At 47.5% G+C, this 19,713-nt stretch overlaps 1 protein-coding gene across 2 annotated transcripts in view; it reads left to right on the forward strand.

The window, feature by feature from the left end:
• Positions 1-19,713, forward strand: part of LRP1 (LDL receptor related protein 1) — a 1,410,884-nt gene that overhangs the window by 632,083 nt on the left and 759,088 nt on the right. For both annotated transcript variants that reach the window (XM_069230782.1, XM_069230783.1), the window contains exons 35-37: positions 556-687; positions 1,783-1,917; positions 15,096-15,225. In XM_069230782.1, the coding sequence (XP_069086883.1) occupies positions 556-687; positions 1,783-1,917; positions 15,096-15,225 (397 nt within the window). The remainder of the gene's footprint in view (positions 1-555; positions 688-1,782; positions 1,918-15,095; positions 15,226-19,713) is intronic.

Genomic DNA, 19,713 nt, shown 5'->3' on the forward strand with positions numbered 1-19,713 from the left:
AGGCAGAAAATGTGCATCAGCGCAGTCAGTATTCAGTAATGGCGATAGTCGCCTACTGCTTTTTTGCAGTAAAGTTAGACCTTATATGCAATAATCTGGTGCCTCTATGAGCTCTTCTGTAATATGGCCTTTGGTATTTGTTTGCCTTGAAAACATATTCTATGCATTGTCTTTAGTACCAAAAACTATAATTCTTACTGGTACATGAGCAGTATAATCTGCAGTGTAAGTTCATATGTGATTGAATATTTCCTCTTCACGTTCTGAAAATCTTCTAAAAATGCATTTTGGCAGTGCCATATACAGTTACTAAACAAATAGACAGTAATATGAAAGTACTAAAAGAGCTAGAAGCAAACATCTAGAGCCAGGTGAGTTGTAAAGTGTTCATTACAAGTCACTGGAGCAAAAAGACACCACTCCAGTGTACTATTTCCTGTGCCTACAACCTTACTTGCCTGTCTCGCAGCACCCGATCTTTAGAGATTCACAAATAGTGTCTGCCTTTAGCTTTTTGCCCAGTCCCTTAAGCCTTCCAACATACTGTTTTCCCAGGTGTGGGCTCTTTCCTGCTTTACTCTGTCCATGAGGGAATCCGTGGCATCCCGCTCGACCCCACTGACAAGTCTGATGCCCTGGTACCGGTTTCTGGAACATCTTTGGCTGTTGGGATAGATTTCCATGCAGGTACGTTGCTTCCCATTTCTCTGTATGAGGGTTCTTTTTTTATAAAATCTAAGCACTTTGTACAAGAAACAGATTTGTACCTAGACTTACATTGATATAAGTCTCTCCTTCTGTCATTGTCCTCTCGTCTCTTCTGCCTCTTAAACCACATCGATTTATGTTCTTCTTTTTATCCATTTCATTGCTTGCTGTGAACAGTGTGTGGTGGATTTCAAATTCCCAAATTGTGGTAAAATTAGTCTAGTTTTTTGCTCCCTGGTAGGATAACATCTTTAGCTTGTTACATGCCCTTAATTTAAAAACAAAAGGAAAAGCAATAATTACCAGAGCCACCCTTCGTTTACGTTTTTCTGTGAATCTAGGCACCTAAGTAGTATGCTACTCTAAGTAGAGTATGCTTGGCTTCAGCGGAGTCCAGCTTAAATACTATTTCAGTACAGACATTGTCCATGTCTGAGTCTGTTTGCAAGGGAATTGTTTGACAGGGTCTTTTAACTGCTATGGGTTTATAGTTCCTAACAAATATAAGATATAGTGGTGTTGATAGCTCTGTGGTAGTGTTGCAGACCCTCTATTTGCATGCCGTTGGGAGTAATCTGACACAAATTGGTAGCAATTAGAATTTGTTAACTTGTGTAGCTAGTTCATAGTCTAGCATTAAATGTGTTTGGTCAAGGTCTCCTCAGTGATGCACATAAAGTAAATAAGGATGGTCAGATTAACATTATCACCCTGTGTCATAGATTGAGGGGACAGTGATTGGATGACAGTGTGTGAAGATGGTTACACTGGTATGAAGAAGTTAAGCTCTCATTTCACCGCCTCGTATAAAAACTAAGTTCATGCTTTAATTTCACACAAATTTTGAAAAGAGATTAATTTGTTAATATGTACTTTATGGAAACAACTATTCACTTACTACTGGAGAGAGTGTGAAAACCTTGCAGAACTCTGGGGTAGTCCATGCTTTAGAGCTTCTCGATTCAGCATCTTTTCACCCGCACTGAATTCACATTAGAGATCAGAGGTGGCCCACCCTCTTTAATTTACTGTGTGATGAAATTCATAGCTCACCATGACTTTTCTTTCGTTCAGCAAATGACACCATCTATTGGGTGGATATGGGTCTCAGCACCATCAGCAGAGCCAAGCGTGACCAGACCTGGAGAGAGGATGTGGTGACCAATGGCATTGGGCGTGTGGAGGGCATAGCCGTGGATTGGATAGCAGGTGAGCATCTTTCTGGGGTTTCCCCTTTTTGGTGTGTGTATTTTCTACCTTATTACGACTGCATAATCACTGTGCAGGGCACAACCCAGTGTAGATCACTGCTGTAAATGGACGGTGCAATGATCCACTGATCATGTGACACACAAGGAAGGCGGGGAGAAAAGGTATTTCAAAAGTTTAGCAATCACACTTGTGCCCACATTGCTTCTTTTGCAGAAGTCAAAAGGGTCCACTTTTACAGCATGTCTTTCAATGTTATTATTGGTTAAACTATTCTCAAAAGATTTAAATAGAACAAAGCAAATGAAATGTGCTTAAAGTTACTCAGTCTACACAGTTACAGAGAACTTGCTCCGTTTGTGAAGTCACAGAAGCCACCTGACAGGGCCAAGCAATTTCCTTTCTAACATTTGTAACTCTGTGTGGCTGCCTAGTGCTACCTGTTACTTAGTCGATCTGGTACTGTCACTTATGTTGAGAACCCCATGTTAATTGGGGTGGGGTTGTTGGTCGGGGTTCATTAGAGAACATCAGGTGGTTCTCCTACGATTTAATAATCATCGGTCATTCAACATTGTATTCCTGCCAATTCCTCCTTCAACTTTGACTCTCATGGCTGGGTGCTAAGTTAATTGGAGTAGACCATTAGATGCCTGTTTGTACGAACAGAGATACAAGTAAAATGAACAGTTGTAGGAGTACACATTTTTGCCTTGGCAGACATTTAAGAGCTGTTAGGGTTCTTCTATAATGCACATCCATAACATAATTCATAAACAAAGTGCTGCCGTAATACCAGGTCTGTTGACCATTCAAAGATGGGTGTTTCTATAGCATTAATGAGGAGAACATTATGCATAATGGTGGGTCAACTTTTTCATTCTCAGTGAGATTGGGGACACCATACTTGCAGGATCATTTGAGGTAAGTATGGAGTACTTTATCATTAATATCTAGAAAAATGCAGGTTAGATTTTCCAGTGTCAGTTCAAGGCTCCTCTGTCATGCTGTTGTCTCCCCTTCTCTACTGCTTGGTAAATGCCTGCAGCTGCAGAGAGGGATAGAAAAAGCTTATTGAAAATGTATGTAGTATTTCAGGGTCACTCAAGCAAGTTTCACACACACGTATCAGGATACCAATGATGAGAAGTGTGGTCATGTGGCACCAGTTTGCCATAGATCATACGGTTTGCCCTCCAGTGGGTTGCATAGATATTCTTTAATGATAGGCATGTTTAGGAAAGTACCCTCTTTCTTGGCATGGTTACCCCCATTTTCTGCCTGTTGTCAGTGTGTTTGACTGTTCACTAGGATTCTGCTAACCAGGATCCCAGTGATTATGCTCTCTCCCTCCAAACTTGTTAACTTGTACCATCTTCACCCCACATTTGGCATACTGGTGCCTCCATGTAAGTCCCTAGTAGACGTTACCCACTTACCTAGGGCATTGGGATACCAGGGGATCCCCGTGGGCTGCAGCATGTATTATACCACCCATGGGGAATCCATGCAAAGTGTATCTGCAGGCCTGCCATTGCAGCCTGCGTGAAAGGGTGCATGCACTATTTTCACTACAGGTCACTGCACCATGTCACTGTAAGTCACCCCTATGGCAGGCAGGCCCTCCTAGCCCAGAGGGTCCAGAGGGCGGTGTGCCAGAACCTGTGTGTGAGGGCACCCCTGCAATAGCAGAGGTGCCCCCACGAACTCTAGTTCCATTTTCCTGGACTTCGTGAGAGCGGGGACGCCATTTTATGCTTGTACTAGGTATAGGTCACTACCTGTGTCAGGCTACATAATGGTAACTCCGAACCTAGGCATGTTTGGTATCAAACATGTCAGAATCATACCCCAATACTGTAGCCAAGGTTGAAATTATGATTCCATGCACCCTGAAGGTTCCTTAGAGTACCCCCAGCATTGCTCCTACCAGCCTTCTGGGGTTTTCCGGGCAGCCCATGCTTCTGCCACCCCGAGACAGGTGTCTGCCCTACTGCTGCTTGAACAGCTCAAGCCCAGGAAGGCAGATTAAAGGATTATTTTGGGAGGGGTGGGGGGGGGGAGGGTAACACCCTCACCCATTGGAAATAGATGTTACATGGCTTGGGAGAGGTAGCCTCCCTAAGTCACTGGTATGCTTTCAAGGGCACATTTGGTGTCCTCCATGCATAAACCAGTCTATACCGGTTCAGGGACCCCCAGTCCCTGCTCTTACGCGAAACTGTACAATTAAAAGGGGAGTGACCACTCCCCTGTCCATCACCACCCCAGGGATGGTGCCCAGAGCTCCTCCAGAGGCTCTCTGGGTTCTGCCATCTTGAATCCAAGGTTGGCAGGGACCCCCCTGGGAGCATCTGAGTGGCCAGTCCAGCAGGTGACATTAGAGCCCCCTTCTGATAGGTGCTCACCCGGCTAGGTGACCAATCCCCCTTTCAGGGCTATTTAGGGTCTCTCTCTTGGGTGGGTCCTCAGATTCTGCTGCAAGTTTCCAGCAGGACTCCTCTGCAACCTCTACTTCGACTTCTAGCCCCTGGAACTGTGACTGGACACTCCAGGATCCGACAGTCTGCATCTGGGATGAAGACTCTGCTTGGAACATTGTTTCCAAGGCTCCTTCCAGCTTCTGTAACTTTTCCCCGGCTGTGCATCCTCTGAGGGCAGTAAGTCTTCAGTCTGAACGAGAAGGAAGACAGAATCTCCCTTGGAGTGAAGGAGTCTCTCTCCTGCATCCGCAGGCACCAACTGCAATGGCAACCGGCTGCGTAGATATCCTCTCATCCTGAGCTGCATGGATCCTGCATCACAGGTGGTAGCCCAGAGTATTCCTCTTGGTCCTCTATGCCAGCTGTCCAACTTTGGTGGAGGTAAGCATTTGCCTTCTCATGCAGGGCAGTGCCCGGTGCACCTCTTCTCTTGCAGCTACCAAGTCTTGTTTGCATCTTCCCTAGCGGATCTTCAGGCTCCGTGTAGCCCCAGCACTCCTTCCTATGACACACATCCCTCTGCGTGCTTTTCCTGCGGCGTGGGACATTTGTGCAGTGTGGGCTCTTCTGGACTCCTTGTTCCTCGTCCAATGGGTCTCCTGTGGGGACTGCCTCTTCTTCTGTGGACTCTGCCTTGCTGCAGGTCCCCCTTGGACTCCCCCCATGGGTTGAGTCGTCCTGGACCTTGCTGGTCCCTGGCAGATCCACTTTTGCCTCACAGCAACGTCTGCCTTTGCCAAGGCTTGTTGGTTGCTTTTCCACGCCACTGACTGACTGCAATCCTCCATTCGGCGTGGGATGTCGACTGCATCCTCCAGGAACTCTTCACCTGCTCCAGGGCTGCATTCCTGACTGTCTTTGTCCTACCATTGACCAACTCCTGCATCTACAGCTGGGTGGGTAGTAGCTCCTACTCCTCCCGGACTCTTCTGTGGCTTATGGATTTGGTCCCATTCTTACACCAGTCTTCCTCTTCAGGAATCCACAGCTGGTTTCTTGCAGTCTTGTCTCAGTGTTGCATTTTCTTCATTTTCTTCCTTTTGGGTGGTTTGGGGGAAAAAAAGAGTACTTACTCCTTTCTTCATGGTTGCCTGGGAACACTATGAGACATACCTTTTGGGTTTCCTAGTACCCCCAGCTCCCCTCTACACATTCCACTTCCCTAGACGGGGATCCTGCATTCGCATTCCATGTTTTTTAGTATATGTTTTGGTCTCTCCCCAGTGTCACTATTGTCTGTTTGCATTTGCATTGTTTTCTAACATGTTTTATGCCTATTTCTGATAACTAGTGTTCATATTTAGTGTGTTTACTTACTTCATATTGGATAGTTGCCTATCTAGTGTTTTGGTGCTCTGATACTGTTTTAAAGACCCTTTATTTCCCTAACACTGAGTGTTTTCTTTCATGTGTGTAAGTGCTGTGTGACTACAGTGGTATTGCGTGAGCTTTGCATGTCTCCTAGATAAGCCTTGGCTGCTCATCCACAGCTTCCTCTAGAGAGCCCGGCTTCTAGACACTGCCTACACTACACTAATAGGGGATACTGGACCTGGTATAAGGTGTAAGTACCTTAGGTACCCACCACACACCAGCCAGCTTCCTACAGCATGTAGAGCACAGTTCTCAAATTTGTTTTTTCCACGTGTGATTAGGTGATCCAGTCCAGCTTCTTATTTGTGTTCTGTTACTTGTCATTAAAATGTGATTGGATCAACTGGACTGCAAGTACCAGATTACAAAAGAGGAAAAAAACTTGATCGGATTAGTTACTCTTTGATGGAATCTGGAAACATGATAACTGTTACAGGCATGTGAAAGGTGCTGTAGCTGAGTGATCATTGTGCTTCTGCTGGGTTCATTGTCAAGTCCTTAACATCTTGGTCATGATGTCAAAAAAGTAGTAGATGTAGTAATGCAAGCAATTATAGCTTTTTCTGCGTGTTCAGCTAGAGCACATAAATAAAACCTATTATCCACAATTAACTCTTGTTCGTCCAAAAGAGCTACAGCTAGGAAAGTGTCCCTGTTGGCATGGTTAGCCCCCCCACATTTGCCTAGTGTTGATGCCAACTTTGATTGAAAGTGTGCTGGGATCCTGCTAACCAGGCCCCAGCACCAGTGTTCTTTCCCAATATCTGTACCTTTGTTTACACAATTGGTAGAACCCTGGCACACAGTTAAGTCCCTTGCAAAAGGTACCCATGGTACCAAGGGCCCTGTGGTCAGTGAAGGTCCCCAAGGGCAGAAGCATGTATTAAGCCACTATAAGGGGCCCCTCACGAAGCAAATGCACTCTGCCTATGCAGTCTGCATGTGCTGGTGGGGAGAAAAAGGCAAAGTCCACATGTCCCCCCCCCCCCCCCCCTCCGTGTGCCATGCCCACAAACCACTGCCTGTGGCAGAGGTAAGACCCCCCCCCCCCTCTAGCAGGCCTTACAGCCCTGAGGCAGGGTGCACCATATCACATGTTAGGGCATATCTGCATGAGCAATGTGCCCCTACAGTGTCCAAGTCCATTCTTGGATATTGTAAGTGTAGTGTAGCCATACTGAATATATGGTCTGGGAGTTTGTCATTACAAACTCCACAGCTCCATAATGGCTTCACTGAATACTGGGAAGTTTGGTATCAAACTTGTCAGCACAATAAACCGCCACTGATGCCAGTGTGGGATTTATTGAAGTATGCACACAGAGGGCATCTTAGAGATGCCCCCTTGTATGTTAGCCGAACTGCTAGAGCAGGACTGACTGGTCTGAGCCTGCCTGCCACTTTCAGACATGTTTTTGACCACATGGGGTGAGAGCTGTTGTGCTCTAGGTGGTCAGAAACAAAGCCTGTCATGGATGGAGGTGCTTCACGCCTCCACCCTACAGGAACTGTAACACCTGGTGGTGAGCCTCAAAGGCTCAAGCCTCGGATTACAGTGCCCCAGGGAACTCCAGCTAGTGGAGTTGCCCGCCCCCTGGACAAAGCCCCACTTTTGGCGGCAACTCAGGCAGGAAAAGAAGGGAAAACAGCGGAGTGACCAACCTACCAGGACCACCCCTAAGGTGTCCATAGCTGAGGTGACCCCCTCCCTGCAGAATCCTCCATCTTGGTTTGAAGGACAGGGACCAATAGGATTAGGTTTCTGCCCTCCTCCCCAAAGGGAGTGGGAACACAAGGATGGTGTAGCCACCCTCAGGGACAGTAGCCATTGGCTACTGCCCTCTGACCCCTAAAACGCCCCCAAATCTATGATTTAAGGGCCTCCCTAAACCCAGCTCACCAGATTCCTGGCGACCTAACAAGAAGGACTGCTTAGCTGAAACCCCCAGCAGAGAAGGGACAAGGAGAACTGATTTGTCACCAGTCCTACCGGCCTGTCTCCTGCTTCAAAGAACCTGCAAAAGAACAGCGATGCATCCAACGGGACCAGCGACCTCTGCCAAGCTCCAGAAGACTGCCCTGCACCCAAAAAGACCAAGAATTCCCATGGATAGCGGCCCTGTCCAAGAGGAAACCAACAACTAAAGACTCCAACCTCACTCCGAATGCATGAGTCCTAACCACTCTGCACCCGATGCCCACGGCCCGTGTGCAGGTGGCCCAACCAGCTAGAGAGGATCCCCAGGTGATTCCGAGCAAGTGCCCACCCTGGGTTGACCTCTCCAAGACGATACCTGCAGAGGGAATCCCGAGAACCCCCCCTGACTGCGTAAGCTCCGGATGAAGAAGTCCATTGCCTAAACACCCACTGCACCTGCAGCCCCCAGGCCTTGGCGAAACCGACCCCCGATGCAGCAACGTTCAGGGGGGCAGCCCTCTTCCCTGTCCAGCCTGTGGTTTGCCCGAGATGATCCCCCGGACCTCACCTGCACCATCTGAGTGACCCCCGGGGTCCCCTCATAGAGAATCATTAGAGACCCGACATCGTGTTTGCACCCTAGACCCGAACGCCCCAGTGCAGCTGTATGTTTGGTGTATGTTTGGTGCCTAATTGTGTGCCCCTCGGCTACCGTCCCTCCCCCCGGTGCTCCTCTAAATCCCCCAGGTCTGCCCTCCGAAGTCCCAGGTATTTACTTGCCTGCAGATCTGATCTAAGTGCCCTCAGTCTTCATTTGAGCCCATGTTAATTTTGCATACACTTTGACCTCTGTACCCGGCCTGCCCCATGTTGCTGGTGGTGGGTTTTTGGGGTTAACTTGAACCCCAACCTGTGGACTTCCTAACCCCCAGAGACTGGAACTGTAAATGTTGTACTTACATGTAAACCAAGCTAACCCCCACCCCCCAAGACCTGTTTCTGAAATTTGCAGTGTCCATTTGTAAAACCGATTATTGCCAATATTTAAAAAAACTGTATAACTTATTGATTTCTAACCAAGTACTGTTGATACATGTGTGAAATACGAATCTATTGAAGTTCTTACCTGCAACTTGAATCTTGTGGTTCTAAAAATAAATTAAGAAAATATATTTTTGTTATATTAAAACCATTGGTCTAGAGGTTAGTCATTGAGTGTGTGCTTCTTCTATTGTCTGTGTGTACAACAAATGCTTTGCACTACCCTCAGATAAGCCTAACTGCTCGACCACACTACCACAAAAGAGAACTTTACTATTATCTACTTTAGCCTCTGTTAAGCCTCTGGGGAACCCCCGGACTCTGTGCACACTATATCTCATTTTGACATAGTATATTCAGAGCCAGCTTCCTACAGAGTTCCTCCTAGTTTTTAGGGTGAGCCTGATAGACATAAGAGAGACGCCTGCTGGACGTTGCTGGACTGCCGTTCACATTCCCCAAGGCCAGAGGGCTACGGGTGCAGGGGTCTCCTTGGGTGTCAGGTATCTTTGTCGGATCCGGTCAGGGGGAGCCTCTGGATTCAGTTGCAGGCGTTCTGTTGGCCAATTGGGGTAAACCCAGGATGGACTCAGTCTGAATTGCTTGGGGACCTCCTCTGGACTAGTGGGTCAACTTGACTGAGGCTGTGGGCGTCAGGTGCAGAGTGGATAGAGCTGGTGAATCCAGGGTGGTTCTCGAGTCCTTTTGGTGATTTCTTCTGGACAGGGCCGCTGTCCTCAGGAGTTCTTGGTCCTCTGCTGAGCAGGCAGCCCTCTGGGGCTTTGTAGAGGTCGTTGGTCCTTCAGGTTGCGTCGCCTTCTTGAAGCAGGGATCTTTGAAGCTGCAGACAGGCTGATAGGTTCTGGGGCCAAGTCAGTTCTCGTCTGGAGTCTTCACTGCTGGTTTCAGCTTAGCAGTCCTTCTTTCTTCTTCATGAGGCCGCCAGGAATCCTGTGAGTTAGGTTCAGGGGTTGCCCATAAATACTAGATTTAGGGGCATTACAGGGGTCCGAGGGCAGTAGCCAATGGCTACTGTCCCTGAGGATGGCTAACACCCTTCTTGTGTCCACTCCCTTTGGGAAGGGAGGCACATTCCTAACCCTATTGGGCCCTATCCTCTAAAACAAGATGGAGGAGTCTGCAAGGAGGGGGTCATTTTAGCTCTGGACACCTTAGGACTGGTCCAGCTGAAGTGGTCACTTCTCCTTGTTTTTCCTAATGCCGTGGGGCAGTGTAACAGGAAGCCTGAGCCTTAGAGGCTCACCACCAAATTTTACACTTCTTGGAGGGCAGAGGTGTGAACTTGGAGGGCAGAGGTGTGAAGCACTTCCACCCAGAGCAAGCTTTGTTCCTGACCCTAGAGAGCACAAAGACTCTCACCCAATTAGGTCAGGAGCTTGTCTGTTAGTAGCAGGCTGGCACTGACTGGTCAGCCTTACACTAAAGGGTTGGGTAAAATACAGGGGGCATCTCTAAGATGTCCTCTGTGTGCATCATACAATAAATCCAACACTGCATCAGAGTGAGTTTATTGTGCTGAGAAGTTTGATGCCAAACTTACCCATCTTCAGTGAAGCGATCATGGAGCTGTGGAGTTCGTAATTACATACTCCCATCCCCTGTACTTAGTATGGCCACACTGCACTTACAATGTCTAAGAATGGACTTAGACACTGTAGGGGTATATTGCTCATGCAGCTATGCTCTCACCAGTGGTATAGTGCACCCTGCCAATGCCACAGGCAGTGGTTTGTGAGCATGGCACCCTAGAAGGGGTGCCATGTCTACTTTGTGAGTGATGGTGGGGAGAGAAAGGCAATCAGCAATGGCAGTGGCCAGGTGCTTGGTGAGGGGTCCCTTAAGGTGACACAATACATGCTGCAGCCCTTAGAGAACCTCCCTGATAGCAGAGCCCTTGTTCTACTGGTACCGTTTACAAGGCACTTAGCTGTGTGCCAGAGATGAGCCATTCGTGAAAACAATGGTACAGTTTAGGAAAAGAGCACTGGTGCTGGGGGCTGGTTAGCAGGATCCCAGCACGCACTCAGTCAAGGTAGCATCAATACAAGGCAAAAAGTGTGGGGGGCTGGGGTGGTGGGGGGGAGGCGCGGTAACCATGCCAAAAGGTGCACTTTCCTACAGACACTTTAGCTAGAAGCAGTCTCCTTTTTTAGGTTGAAGCCTACCAGACATAGCAGCTGTTAGGTTTGCTAATGACATCTTGGGGACAGTTGGGGAAGCTTCCCTGGGAATGCATTTTTCCATTACTGACCGTTGTCTTTGTGGTTTGTAACTCACATTTGGTTGCATTCTATTTGCTGGCTCTTTCTTTTTGGCTGTTCAACTTGAGTTTGTCTGTTTCGTTGCCCAAACCCATTTACTGTAATCTTCCACCAATATGGGATTTCTGTAAACGACAGTGGCCGCCACATATGTCAAGGGGGGTGGGGTGGAGGGCCGATATTGGGGGAAACATTTTGTTAAAAAAAAAAAATAGAAAAAACCTACCTTTCGCTGCTCGTCTCCCACCTCCTCGCTCCTCTTGTAGTAACCCTGCATTCACTGGGGCACCAGCACAGGCTCCCCAGCAATTTTGGTGCTGCTTACATGCTAAACATAGCATGTAAGCAACTTGAGGATTGGTCTGAGCAGCAGTCACTGCCACTCAGACACAAGCCTGGGGTCTGTGCTGTTTCTCCAGTCCGCCTGTGTATACCCAAGTGCCCATGTGTGTTTGGCCGGCTTCATGCCACTCTACTCTACAACATTGCACTCCACCACTGAACTCTATGCCACTCTTCACTGCACTCCTCACTGCCCCACTCTACTCTTAGTCACTCTATTGCACTCTGTCCCAGTGCACTGTACGCTACTGCACTCAATGCCACTCTACTCTGAGTTGCTGTAGTCTACGCCACTGCACTCTATGGCAATCCCCTCTAAGCCACTGTAATCTACTGCATGCCTCTGGACTCTGACACTGCAATCTACTCTACTCCATTCTGCACCACTCTATTCCACTCTACGTCACTGTAATCCACGCCACTTTGTTCTCCGCCACCACACTCTACACCACTGCACTCAATGCAAATGCACTCTACACCACTTTACTCAAATCCAATACACTCTATGCCAGTCTACTTTGCAGCACTGCACTCTACACCGCTATACTATATAACACTGGATGCCACTGCACTCTACAACACTTTACTCAGCAACACTGCACTCTCCATAACTGAATCCTATGCCACTCTGCTCTGCACAATTCTGCTTTGCACTACTGCACACTAAGCCACTGCACTCTACACCACTCTACCCTAGCCAGTGCACTCTATGCTACTTTGCACAACTGCATTCTGTGACACTGTACCCTACAACACTCCAGGCCCCTCTGCTCTACTCCACTCTACTGTCAGTGCACTCCACCACAAACTACTATGTACCACTGCACTCTACACCACCCCAGTCTAGGGAACTCTACACTACTCTGCATCAATGCACTCTTTGCCACTGAACTCTGCAGCACTCCAGTCTACTCTGCAACACTGCAATATATGCCACTGGAGTCTACATTAATGCACTGTACGCCACTCCACTCCCCTCTCCCCTGCACCACTCCACTGTCCATTGCACCACACCTCTCTACGCCCCTTCACTCTACTCTGGAATGACCTACTCTGTCACTGCACTCTATGCAACTCTACTCTGCACTGCCCTATGCCACTGCACTCTACAGCACTACTCTGTGGCAGTGCACTCTACCCTGCACCACTCCATTCTATGCCACTTCACAATACGCTACGTCACTCTACTCTGAAACAGTGTACCCTATGCCACTGTACTCTGCCACTGCTCTGTCCCTCACTCTACACCACTGCACTCTACACCACCCCAGTCTAGGGAACTCTACACTACTCTGCATCAATGCACTCTTTGCCACTGAACTCTGCAGCACTCCAGTCTACTCTGCAACACTGCAATATATGCCACTGGAGTTTACATTAATGCACTGTACGCCACTCCACTCTATACCACTGCACTCTCCCCTGCACCACTCCCCTCTTCCCTGCACCACTCCACTGTCCACTGCACCACACATCTCTACGCCCCTTCACTCTACTCTGGAATGACCTACTCTGTCACTGCACTCTATGCAACTCTACTCTGCACCACTCTATGCCACTGCACTCTACGGCACTACTCTGTGGCAGTGCACTCTATCCTGCACTACTCCACTCTATGCCACTTCACAATATGCTACGCACTCTACTCTGAAACAGTGTACCCTATGCCACTGCACTCTATGCCACTGCACTCTATGCCACTGCACTCTATGCCACTGCACTCTATGCCACTGCACTCTATGCCACTGCACTCTATGCCACTGCACTCTATGCCACTGCACTCTATGCCACTGCACTCTATGCCACTGCACTCTATGCCACTGCACTCTATGCCACTGCACTCTGCCACTGCACTCTATGCCACTGCACTCTGCCTCACTGTACACCACTGCACTCTACTCCACTGCACTCTACTCCACTGTACTCTAAACCACTGTACTCTAAACCACTGTACTCTAAACCACTGTACTCTAAACCACTGAACTTAACACCACTTTACTAAAGACCATTGCACTCTATACCACTGCACTCTAGCCCATCTACTGTACCCCATTGCACTATACGCCACTATACTCTACTCTGCACCACTCTATGCGACCGCACTCTACAACACTCTACTCTTCAAGACTGCACTCTCTGCCACTGAACTCAGTGCCACTCTACTTTGCACCATTCTACGCTACGCCAATGCATGCTACGCCACTCTACACCATTGCCCTCTGTCACTGCATATTATGCCATTCTGTTCTACTCTGCACTTCTGTGCTCTACGTCATTACTCTCTGCACCACTCTACACCAGTACAGTCTATTCTACTGTACTCGACTCTGCGTCACTCAACTCTACTCCACCCTACTGCACTCTGTCAGTGCATTCTACACCACTACACTCTTCATCACGCAACACCACTCTAATCTATTTTGCACCACGGCACTCCATGCACTGCAGTCTACAACACACTACTCAGTCATGGCTCCCTACATCTCTGCCCTGCACCACTCAACTCTACTCTGAACCACCTCATTCTACACCACTTCACTGTACTCTGAAACGATGTACTCAACATCACTGCACTCTAAGCCATTGCAGCCAATGCCACTCCAGTCTACTCTGCCAACACTTTTTGCCTCTGCTCTGTCAGTCTACTGTACTCCACTGCTCTCTACGCCAATGCACTCTACACCACTACTCAAAACCAGTGCACTCAGCATCAGTGTACTTTACTCCACTTAATTCTAGGCCACTCTACGACACTCCACTCTGACACTGTACTCCATTAATCTCTACTCCACTCCAACACACTGCTCCACTCTATGCCACGGACTCTACAACACACTGCTCCACACATAGTAACTCGACAACACTACTCCACTCTGACAGTCTATGCAACTCCTTCTATACCACTCCATGCCTCATTGCTCCACCCTGTTGTAAGACACACTACCCCACTCAGTGCCCCTCCAATTTATGCCACTCTACTGTACAGCACTCTACTGCGCACTGCCATTCTATTCTCCTAAACTACTCCACTCTATTCCACTCCACTCTACAACAATCTACTCCACTCTACGTCACTCTAGAACACTGCTCCACTCAGCGCCCTCTGTGCCACTCCACTCACTGTACACCACTCCACAACACTCTATGCCACTCCACTTTACAACACTCCACTGTATACCACTCGGTTCTAAATCATGCCCTTCCACTCTACGACACTCTACTCCCTCTGCGACACTCAACTCTACGCCACTTTATAATACTCCACTTTCCTTTACCTCACTAACTTTTAGCCTTGCTGACCAGCAGCCACGCTGGTGTAAAGCATGGCTAAAACATATTGCTAAAGCAGGTAGCTCTTGCATAGGCAAGACCTTTTGGCACTGCCAGTGCTTATTTTTTATGACCACTGTCTCTTAAAGATGTTGTTTAGGGTCTGGGGTAGGTCTGCAGTTATTCCCTACTAGTTGTGAAACAGCAAAGCAAAAACTTGGAGTATTGAGTCATTTGAAGGTGTATTTTTTCTCTTCAGTGTAATTCCATTACTACATTACTGTACATGGAGTAGTTTGTATCCAAATTGGCATGTGTTGCAACAGTAAAAGAAACTAAAATGGTGGAATGATTATAAAATAAGCCAATATAGCCGTCACTGTTGATTTCAGAAAGAGGATATTGCTTGAGTTTTGACCAGCCTTATCTCCCTCCCTTCTCCTATCTCTTTGCCTGGCATTTCAACAGGAAACATCTATTGGACGGACCAGGGCTTTGACGTAATTGAAGTGGCTCGGCTGAATGGCTCCTTTCGTTATGTGGTTATTTCACAGGGTCTGGACAAGCCTCGTGCCATCACAGTGCATCCCGAGAAGGGGTAAAGAACCTTGCATGCCACACCTTTCAAAGAAACCCATACATTCCTACTTTTTCTTCTCATCCCATTGTTATTTTCTTCTAACTTGCATGTTTAACTTATCCTGCATCCCTCAGACATCCTGGTTCTGCCATGTATATTTGTTTCTTCCTTAAGACAGGGCTTCTCTTCCATGTCGTGTATCTCTCTCTCTCGCTATATATATATATATATATATATATATACATGTTCGATGGCATATGTAGCTGCAGATACACATGCTGTGCATTATCCTGCCATCTAGTGTTGGGCTCGGAGTGTAACAAGTTGTTTTTCTTCGAAGTCTTTTCGAGTCACGAGACCGAGGGACTCCTCCCTTTCGGCTCCATTGCGCATGGGTGTAGACTCCATCTTAGATTGTTTTCTTTCCACCATCGGGTTCGGACGTGTTCCTCTTCGCTCCGTATTTCGAATCGGGAAAGTTAGCTAATTATCGAAAAATCTACGGTATTGTTCGCTCGGTACCGGTTTAGTGTTAGGATATGGACACCGATAGAAGAAGCTCTCCGGCGGCCCTTCGGGGCTTCCGCTCTTCAGCAGGGCCTGGTCGGCCCTACCGCGTCCATCAACGAAACTAATGGACCGGACCCCTTCCGCTTCTGCCCGAATTGCCACGTGAAGTATCCTTATACAGACCAACACTTGGTCTGTAACCTGTGTCTATCACCGGAACACAGGGAGGATACCTGTGAGGCCTGCCGGGCATTTCGATCGAAAAAGACCTTACGCGATCGAAGAGCCAGAAGACTGCAAATGGCGTCGACGCCGACAGAACAGATCGACTTCGAGGAGGAGGAAAGAATGTCCATACAAGGGACGGACTCGGACGACTCAGAAAGTGAGCTACCGATGACAACTCAGAAAACTGTGAGTAAAACTGCCCCGTCCAAGACTCACTCCAAGATCGTAAAGGCCAAGGGGATGCCACCGCCAACAGGCCATGGCTTTACCCATCGAAAACACGGTGACCAACCATCGGCACCGAAAAAGGCCTCACAACTGCCGAAAACATCCGACTCCGGTCGAGATTCCGGCTCCGAACGATCTCGACACCAAGAGTTCGACACACCCAAAGTAAAGAAAGTTGTTTCGGAACCGAAAAAGACTGTTTCCAAACCTTCGGTACAGAAAAAGGCAGCCTCGGAGCCGAAAGTAGGCTCTTACACGGAAGAGAACGGACTTTCCAGCCAAATGCAACAACATAGATATTGAGCAGGAAATAAGTATGGGGGAACCAGACCATACCCAAAGGAGACTGCATATCCAGAAAGAGACTGGCAAAATTCAAACTCTTCCTCCAATTAAAAGAAAGCTGGCATTTCAAGGGTCAGAAATGCAGCCAAAGGCAAAGGTGGCTAGAGACAAAAACACCACCACAGATTTCGCCACAGCCTTCTCCACAGCTGTCCCCAGTAACAACACCCCCAATGCAGTCACCAACACATACGGGGATGACGCATGATGACTCGGATGCATGGGACTTGTATGATGCACCGGTCTCCGATAACAGTCCAGATTGTTACCCGGCAAGGCCGTCACCTCCAGAGGACAGCACTGCATACACGCAGGTGTTATCAAGAGCAGCTACATTTCACAATGTAGCAATGTATTCGGAGCCAATAGAGGATGACTTCCGATTTAACACCCTGGCATCCACCCACAGTTCCTACCAAAGTCTGCCAATACTCCCAGGCATGCTCAAGCACGCAAAACAAGTCTTCAAGGACCCAGTGAAAGGCAGAGCTATCACGCCTAGGGTGGAGAAAAAATACAAACCTCCCCCAACAGACCCTGTGTTTATAACACAGCAACTGACACCAGATTCGGTGGTCGTGGGAGCAGCAAGGAAGAGGGCAAACTCCCAATCATCAGGAGACGCACCACTGCCTGACAAGGAAAGTCGGAAGTTCGATGCTGCGGGCAAACGAGTGGCAGCACAAGCAGCCAATCAATGGCGAATTGCCAACTCGCAAGCTCTACTGGCTCGCTACGACAGGGCACACTGGGACGAGATGTAACATATAATACAGCACTTGCCCAAGGAACACCAGAAACGTGCCCAACAGGTTGTTGAAGGACAAGCAATTTCCAACAACCAGATAAGGTCTGCACTGGACTCGGCAGACACAGCCGCACGGACAGTGAACACTGCGGTAACCATTCGCAGGCATGCATGGTTACGGAGCTCAGCAAGCTGTTTAAATATGCCTTTTAACCAGGAACAATTGTTTGGGCCGGAGGTGGACACGGCAATTGAGAAACTAAAGAAGGACACAGACACGGCCAAAGCCATGTGTTCGCTCTACTCCCCACAATGCAGAGGCACTTTTAGAAGGCCACAGTTTAGAGGGGGGTTTCGTACCCAAACCCCAGAGCCTTCCACCTCACAAGCCAGACCCACCTATCAGGGGCAGTACCAGAGAGGAGGGTTTTGAGGCTCTTACAGGGGTGGTCAATTCCCATACTTAGACGATTGGTTAATAAAAACCAGCACTCAGCAACAGTGTCTTCTTCACACGCAATACATTATAGAAACTACACAAACTAGGGTTTTCTATAAATTACCAAAAATCACATCTGCAACCATCCCATATACAACAATACTTGGGAGCAACAGTCAACACACAAAAGGCGATTGCCACTCAAAGTCCGCAAAGGATACAAGCTTTCCAAAATATAGCATTAAACATGCAGCCAACATGCAGCCAAACCAACACTACCAGGTGGAGTTTGTAATGAAACTTCTAGGAATGATGTCTTCATGCATAGCCATTGTCCTAAACACAAGACTACACATGCGGCCCTTACAACAGTACCTAGCAAATCAATGGACACAAGCACAGGGTCAACTCCAAGATCTAGTTTTGATAGACCGCCAGACACACTTCTCGCTTCAATGGTGGAACCCTATAAATTTAAACCAAGGGCGGCCATTCCAAGACCCAGTGCCTCAATACGTGATCACAACAGATGCTTCCATGATGGGGTGGGGAGCACACCTCAACCAGCACAGTATACAGGGACAATGGGACATTCAACAAAAACAACTGCACATAAATCAGTTAGAACTGTTAGCAGTGTTTCTAGCATTGAAAGCATTTCAACCACTGATAGCCCACAAACACATTCTTGTCAAAACAGACAACATGACAACAATGTATTACCTCAACAAACAAGGAGGAACACACTCGTCACCACTGTGTCAAAAAATTTGGCATTGGGCGATTCACAATCACATTCGCCTAATAGCACAATACATCCCAGGCATTCAAAACCAGTTAGCCGACAATCTCAGTCGAGATCACCAACAAACACACGAATGGGAAATTCATCCCCAGATCCTACAAGATTACTTTTGACGCTGGGGCACACCAAAAATAGACCTATTTGCAACAAAAGAAAACGCAAAATGCCAAAACTTTGCGTCCAGGTACCCACACCCTCTGTCCAAGGGCAATGCGTTATGGATCAGTTGGTCAGGGATATTTGCTTACGCTTTTCCCCCTCCCTCTCCCACTCATTCCTTATCTGGTAAACAAACTGAGTCAAAACAGACTCAAACTAATACTCATAGCACCAACCTGGGCTCGCCAACCGTGGTACACAACACTGCTGGACTTATCAGTAGTACCTCACGTCAAATTACCAAACAGGCCAGATCTGTTAACTCAACACAAACAACAGATCAGACACCCGAATCCAGCATCGCTCAATCTAGCAATCTGGCTCCTGAAGTCTTAGAATTTGGACATTTAGCCCTTACACAAGAATGTATGGAGGTAATTAAACAAGCTAGAAAACCCACTACAAGACATTGTTATGCAAAAAAATGGAAAAGATTTGTTTACTACTGCCACACTAATCAAATTCAACCAATACATGCTTCCGCAAAGGACATTGTAGGCTACTTATTACACTTACAAAAGTCTTTTAGCATTCTCTTCAATTAAAATACATCTCACAGCAATATCTGCCTATCTGCAGATTACACATTCAACATCGCTTTTTAGAATCCCAGTCATCAAAGCATTTATGGAGGGACTAAAAAGAATCATACCCCCAAGAACACCACCAGTACCTTCGTGGAACCTCAATATGGTATTAACACGACTCATGGGACCACCATTCGAACCCATGCACTCTTGTGAAATGCAATACTTAACTTGGAAAGTTGCCTTTCTAATAGCTATCACATCACTTAGAGTAAGTGAGATACAAGCATTTACTATACAAGAACCCCATACACAAATACATAAACATAAAGTGGTTCTCCGTACAAATCCCAAATTCTTACCAAAGGTCATATCACCATTCCACCTAAACCAAACAGTGGAACTCCCTGTCTTCTTTCCACAACCAGACTCAGTAGCCGAAAGAGCCTTACATACATTAGACATAAAAAGATCACTAATGTATTACATTGACAGAACAAAACAATTTTGTAAAACA

Source organism: Pleurodeles waltl, chromosome 4_2 (genome assembly GCF_031143425.1).
Source record: "Pleurodeles waltl isolate 20211129_DDA chromosome 4_2, aPleWal1.hap1.20221129, whole genome shotgun sequence".
In the NCBI taxonomy this organism is placed as follows: Eukaryota; Metazoa; Chordata; class Amphibia; order Caudata; family Salamandridae; genus Pleurodeles; species Pleurodeles waltl.